The sequence below is a fragment of the Austrofundulus limnaeus genome, unplaced genomic scaffold (genome assembly GCF_001266775.1).
Source record: "Austrofundulus limnaeus strain Quisiro unplaced genomic scaffold, Austrofundulus_limnaeus-1.0 Scaffold489, whole genome shotgun sequence".
Lineage (NCBI taxonomy): Eukaryota > Metazoa > Chordata > Actinopteri > Cyprinodontiformes > Rivulidae > Austrofundulus > Austrofundulus limnaeus.
Genome location: NW_013952891.1, coordinates 120,668 through 127,865, shown reverse-complemented (window position 1 = coordinate 127,865; position 7,198 = coordinate 120,668). Strand labels below are relative to the sequence as shown.

The 7,198-nt window shown below is 47.6% G+C and overlaps 1 protein-coding gene across 1 annotated transcript in view; it reads left to right on the top strand.

Annotated features, from left to right (window-relative positions):
- Positions 1 to 7,198, top strand: part of plekha6 (pleckstrin homology domain containing, family A member 6) — a gene marked incomplete in the record, with an annotated part of 107,630 nt that overhangs the window by 11,917 nt on the left and 88,515 nt on the right. The window contains 1 exon segment of the mRNA XM_014025638.1: positions 6,685 to 6,789. Within this exon segment, the coding sequence (XP_013881092.1) occupies positions 6,685 to 6,789 (105 nt within the window).

Here is a 7,198-nt window from a genome sequence, read left to right as displayed (position 1 = left end):
ACACACACACACACACACACACACACACACACACCATCTGGTGCAGCTATCTTTATGGGAACCTGGCACTGACTTCCATTACATTTCTACAGTCTAACCCTGACCACAAACCCTAAGGCTAACCTCACATGTACCTAACTGACCCTAAAACTAACCTAAACTCAATTCACACCTTGGCCATAACCCTAACTCATGACCCACCACAGGCTCAGAAGTCCAGGATAAAGCCCCTGTCCTCATTGGGGGAAATCCCTGATGAGGACAGGGACTGTCTCCTGGACCTCTGAGCCTGGACTCTCTTTGACATACATGTGAATTTGTATGTATTTTCTGTCAATTACATGGATTTTTCTCCASTTTGCTGTTATATGGATGTATGGCAATCTCACACATTTTAAAAACTCAGTTTCTTTTGCCTCTCAGAGCCTGTAGGACATAAAAAACCCTAATAAATAATATTAAATAAGCATCTCTCAACCCACTGTGCCACTAGAAATAGGTTYCCCTGCTCCTCYGCTCTGCAGGTGCTGATATCTCCATCCCTTCTGTCTTTCCCCACGGCCAACAGGCCTTAGTTGGGAGAGGAGTCTGGTTAGGGAATATCCCTTACAGAGTACAGGCAACAGATGGAGTCCAATACTCATTAAAAGATTTTTAAAATCCTCTTAGTTAGCTACCTGCTGTCAGCTGACTCAGCACTACAGTTTTTCATAGTTTTATCTAAATAACTCCAGKTGAACCTTCTGCAGTTAGAAACAAACCAGGATCACAAGAACAAACTATGAAGTCACTGTTTGGTGTGATTTATCCTCACGTATAATTTAATAATCTAGTAAATGTTCTGTTAAAGGTTTTTTAGGTGTTTCCCCACGTTTTTGGTCTTGGGAGTCAACAAGACAAAGAATTTGAGTTTAAGTTTTGTGATTAGCAACAATAGATTTAACTTTGGGCTGAAATGATCAAAGGACAGTTTGTTTAAATTAAAATCATCAGAACTGAAGAGCCAAATACACTGCCCAGCTAAAATAAAGKATTTAACTAAACAAATAGGTACGAGTCTCCCATTGGAGAATTACTGATTGTGTTTCACCTGTAAAGTTATTTAATCCTAASTGATGCAGTGAGGAGCTTCTCATTTGTTAAACAGACATGTGGAAAGGCATCCTGTGGTCCTGGAAAAATTGGCATCAAGCAGAGAAAACATCTGAGGAGATTTCTGGAATGACTAAGATCAGGTGAAGGCCTGTGCAGCACATTAAAAACTGAAGGACAGTGGAGAAAYATCATCTTCCAGGAAAGAATGTGGTCAGAAAAGATTCTTAAATGATGGTGATCCCTTAGCCTGGCCCTTGCCCAATTCTAGTTTCCCTTCAGTGCTTCATCTGGGATTTCTCCCATCAAGGATTTCTTAAGGAGAATTTTACGTGGGCCAATCAGCAAACAGGAGGAGGAGTTTTGAACAACGATGTCAATTTTCTGTAGTTTAGCAATGGCAGCAGAGGAAGTGAAAGAAGCCAGTCCGTGTTGATAAGGCTTCTAAATTAAACTAAATTAGTCTCACAAAGCCTGCAGCTCTCATTTACAGTCATCACATTCAGCTCGGTACTTCTCTCCTCTCAGTAGGGTTGTTTACAGTGCACGCGATTTCCGGTTGGCATCTGTTGCCTGTACTCTGAAAGGGATACTCCCAAACCTCCATGGTCGAGCTGGTGCACTGCATATGTTGCGGTCAACCGTTAGTGATTGAGTAAATCAGATCCAATCATTTTAAACTTCAACAGTGGCCACGCTTCCAAGAAACAATCRCTTCTCAATAACCGAGAGTCCAGACCCTCTGTATGAAGCAAAGCTAAGAACAAGGGGCTGGTTTTTACCAGGCTAGTGATCACTGAAACGGTTGGTGAAATCAAATTGTAGAAAGACAACAGTAGAACTCACAGTTGTGTTTAATAGTGAAAGTAAACTCATTTTCACACACAGTGTGAAGGTAACTCAAGGGATTGGGACTAAACAGATGTGTAACTGTAAGACAATCACTTATCAATGAGGCWAATTAAATAACTGTTCAGTTCAGTTATTTTAATTTTAAACTGTTRTATTATGTTTTKCTCAGATCAYATTGAGCTAAATAAGATCWAATCTGCTTACTTGTGTTGTGAAATGAGACGTTTTCCTGTTTATCTTCTGTTAATAAGTCCATAACACAAACAGCTTTTCTTACATTATTTAAAACATTAGATAGATTATATAAACTGTAAAATATTAATAATAATTGGGTTAATACCTGTCCTTGGTCTGCTACCTTATCGTGGTGGAGAGGTTTGAGTGTTCCAAAGAATCTAGGAGCTATATTGTCAGGGGCTTCATGCCCCCAGTAGGGTCACCCAAGACAAACAGGTCCTAGGTGAGGGATCAGACAAAGTGCAGCCCAAAGACCCCTATGATGAACACAATAAATGGATTTAGTGTTCCCTCGCCCGGACGCGGGTCACCCGGGCCCCACTCTGGAGCCAGGCCTGGAGATGGGGCATGTTGGCGAGCGCCTGGTTGCCGGGCTTTCACCCATGGAGCCCGGTCGGGCACAGCCCAAAGAGGAGACGTGGGTCCCCCTTCCCATGGGCTCACCATCTGTGGGAGGGGCTGTAGGGGTTGGGTGCGATGTGTGTTGGGCGGTAGTCGAAGGCGGGGACCTTGGTGGTCTGATCCTCGGCTACAGAAGCTGGCTTTAGGGACGTGGAATGTCACCTCTCTGGTGGGAAAGGAGCCTGAACTGGTGTGTGAGGTTGAGAGGTTCTGACTAGATATAGTTGGACTCACCTCGACGCCCTGCTCGGGCTCTGGAACCCGTCTCCTCGAGAGGGTTTGGACACCCTTCCACTCTGGAGTTGCCCATGCTGAGAGGCACCGAGCAGGAGTGGGCATACTTATTGCCCCCCATCTCGGTGCCTGTACGTTGGGGTTCACCCCGGTGAACGAGAGGGTAGCCTCCCTCCGCCTACGAGTGGGGGGATGGGTCCTGACTGTTGTTTGTGCCTATGCGCATAACAGCAGTTCAGATTACCCACCCTTTCTGGAGTCCTTGGAGGGGGTGCTGGAGAGCGCTCCTAACGGGGACTCCCTCGTTCTGCTGAGGGACTTCAACGTTCACGTGGGTAATGACAGTGAGACCTGGAGAGGCGTGGTTGGGAGGAATGCCCCCCCCCCCACCACCTGAACCCGAGCGGTGTTTTGATATTGGACTTCTGTGCTTGTCATGGCTTGTCCATAACGAACACCATGTTCAAACATAAGGGTGTCTGTATGTGCTCTTGGCACCTGGACACCCTAGACCGCAGTTCGATGATAGACTTTGTTGTCGTTTCATCTGATCTGCAGCCACATGTTTTGGACACTCGGGTGAAGAGAGGGGCAGAGCTGTCAACTGACCACTACCTGGTGGTGAGTTGGCTCCGTTGGTGGGGTAGGATGCCTGTCAGACCTGGCAGACCCAAACATATAGTGAGGGTCTGCTGGAAACGTCTGTCAGAGTCTCCCGTCAGATGGAGCTTCAAGTCACACCTCTGGGGGAACTTCAAATACGTTCCGGGGGAGGTGGGGGACATTGAATCCAAGTGGGCCATGCTCCATGCCTCCATTGTCGAGGTGGCTTGGTGGCTTACCTGAGCTGTGGCCGTAAGGTTGTTGGTGCCTGTCATGCCGGCAACCCTCGAACCCGCTGGTGGACACCGGGGATGAGGGATGCTGTCAAGCTGAAGAAGGAGTCCTATCGGGTCTTTTTGGCCTGTGGGACTCCAGAAGCAGCTGACAGGTATGGTAGTCCAAGCAGATTGTGGCTCGGGTGGTCGCTGAGGCAAAAACTCGGGCATGGGAGGAGTTCAGAGAGGCCATGGAAAAAGACTTCCGTACGGCTTTGAGGTGATTCTAGCCCACCATCCGGCATCTCAGGGGGGAAAACGGTTCGCCACCAACACTATGGTGGGGATGGTGCGCTGCTGACCTCAACTCAGGATGTTGTGGGTCGGTGGGCAGAATATTCCGAGGACCTTCTCAATCCTACCGACACGTCTTCCCATGAGGAAGCAGAGCCTGAGTACCCTGGGTCGGACTCTCCCATCTCTGGTGCTGAGGTCACCGAGGTGGTTAAAAAGCTCCTCGGTGGCAAGGTGCGGGTGGTGGATGAGATTCGCCCGGAGTTCCTTAAGACTCTGGATATTGTGGGGTAGCATTGGTTGATGCAACTCTACAATATCGCGTGGACATCGGGGGCAGTTCCCCTGGATTGGCAGACCGAGGTGGTGGTCCCCCTTTTTAAAAAGGGGGACTGCAGAGTGTGTTCCAACTATAGGGGGATCACACTTCTGAGCCTCCCTGGTAAGGTCTATTAGGGGGTTCTGGAGAGGAGGGTCCGTCGGATAGTCGAATCTCAGATTCAGGAAGACCAGTGTGGTTTTCGTCCTGATCGTGGAACAGCGGACCAGCTCTACACACTCAGCAGGGCCCTGGAGGGTGCATGGGAGTTCGCCCAACCAGTCTACATGTGTTTTGTGGACTTGGAGAAGGCGTTCGACCGTGTCCCTTGGGGACTCCTGTGGGGGGGGGGGGTACTTCGAGAGTATGGGGTACCAGGCCCATTGATACGGGCTGTTAGGTCCCTGTATGACTGTTGCCAGAGCTTGGTCCGCATTGCTGGTAGTAAGTCGGACTTGTTTCCGGTGAGGGTTGGACTCTGCCATTGTTGCATTTTGTCACCGATTCTGTTCATGACTTTTATGGACAGAATTTCTAGGCGCAGCCAAGGTGTTGAGGGGATCCTTTTTGGTGACCCTTAGGATCACGTCTCTGCTTATTGCACATGATGTGGTCCTATTGGCTTCATTAGATTGTGATCTCCAGCTCTCGCTGGAGCATTTCGCAGCCGAGTGTGAAGCAGCCGGAATAAGGATCAGTGCCTCCAAATCCGAGACCATGGTCTTGAGCTGGAAACTAGTAGCGTGCCGTCTCCGGGTCGGGAGGAGGTCCTGCCCCAATTGGAGGAGTTCAAGTATCTCGGGGTCTTGTTCACGAATGAGGGAAGAAAGGAGGCGGAGATCGACAGGCGGGTTGGTGCTGCATCTGCAGTGATGCGAGTGCTGTACCAGTCTGTCGTGGTGAAGCGGGAGCTGAGCCAGGAGGCAAAGCTCTCGGTTTACCGGTTGGTCTTCGTTCCTATCCTCATCTATGGTCACAAACTTTGGGTAGTGACTGAAAGAACGAGATCGCGGATACAAGCGGCTGAAATGAGTTTCCTTCGCAGGGTGTCTGGGCTCTCCCTTAGAGATAGGGTGAGAAGCTCAGTCATTCGGGAGGGACTCAGAGTAGAGCCACTGCTCCTCCACGTCGAGAGGAGCCAGTTGAGGTGGTTCATCTGGTTAGGATGCCTCCTGGACGCCTCCCTGGTGAGGTGTTTCGGGCATGTCCCACTGGGAGGAGGCCCAGAGGAAGACCCAGGACACGCTGGAGGGACTATGCTTCTCGGCTGGCCTGGGAACGCCTTCGGATTCCCCCAGACGAGCTGGCCTAAGTGGCTGAGGAGAGGGAACTCTGGGTCTCTCTGCTTAGGCTGCTGCCCCCACGACCCGATCCCAGACAAGCCGCAGAAAACAGACGGACATACTGATTGGGTTAATATTATTATTATTAATAGTTTTAATGATTTCTACATCGTCAGTCCTTTTTTTTCCGCTCTGTTATCAACATGTACAGTAATGGGAAATCCAGACTCTTGATCATTTTGCATTAGCCGTTAGCTTCACCAGCCGATCACACAGTCACGTGGTTTCTGCGCACTCCAGCTGTTCTACAGAACCTCCTTGGTCCAGACCCTGTTCCAGAGGGATGGGAGCATCAGGGTCAGAAGAGAGGTAGCTCATGCCTTGTGCCTACCTTACACGTCTGTGTGGTAGTCTATGATCTGGCGTTCTGCAGGTGGTCAGGTCYAGGTTCAGCCTAAAGAAGRAGGTCAGCTGAGGTTATTCCRTCAATGGATTTTTCTCTTCCCTKATGGCACGGCCATATTCCAARATGACAATGTCAGTATTCAGACGCTTCACATTGTGAAAGAGTGATTTAAGCAACATTAAATGACATCAAACCATATTTGGCAGTTTCATCACAAATTCTTTGACACAGTAGTTCAGAAAACTTAAAGAAAACCAACAGGWGGAAAAATCTGACCCAAACAGAATATAAAGATATCTTTGCAACTTTTCTGCCTCCTAGAGACTCCAAGTCCACACCAAAATGTATTTAACAGCTAAAAAAGTGGATGTTGCAGACACAGTATGCCCCCTTTAATTTTCCAAGCAGGTACTGGAAGGAGACCCGGGTCAGACCCAGAACTTGCTGAAGCGATTATAAGTCCTCTCTGGTCTGGGAAGACCTTGTTGTTCCTCTGAAAATAAAGTTTGGGTTTGCCTTTTGGACACGTTACCTTTGCAAACTGAGCTTGGATAAGAGGAAGAAAATGAATGAATGGAGGTCTGTTTAGTTTGGGTTTGTYTGCAACTCACTGATGACTATAAATGAGAACATTCCCTACTTGCCTTTGTGGAGCCTAATTTCTAACCTTTCTGACACTTGGTATGCACTGACTGTTCATTAAAGAACACATCATCAATAAAGCTTTGTCTTTATGCTTACACGCAGATGTTTCGTACTCCCAGGAAGGTAGCTGTGTTTGGGAAGCGCTCCAACTCCATGAGGAGGAATCTCAAAGCAGAGGTTTCCAAACAGGGTTGGCTCTATAAGCAGGTAAAATCTCTGTTCAGCACTGCAAATTTCACTTTATAAACATTGTGTTATTCCTGTCTKGTGTGATCTTCTTTAAGCTTTATTGAAAAAAAATTATATAATATATATGCATATACAGTAGGTCCCGAAAATGTAACGAGGCTATTTGCCTTTTCCCAGGGATTCTCACCTGACATATATGAACTTTTATACATTTTAATGATTTGAAAAATAAATCTGAATACAAACAGATTTAATGGGCCTCATGCAAGAACATGTTCGTATTCTTATCCTAAATTTCTCTTACTTTTGTTCGTACAAAGGGTTCGTACAAACATGTCACGTCAGATTCAACAAACTCTTCTATCTTCAGGAAAAGTGTGTAAATGAGCTGCGTAAATTCACCTGTTCGTATCCAGCTGCTCGTGCA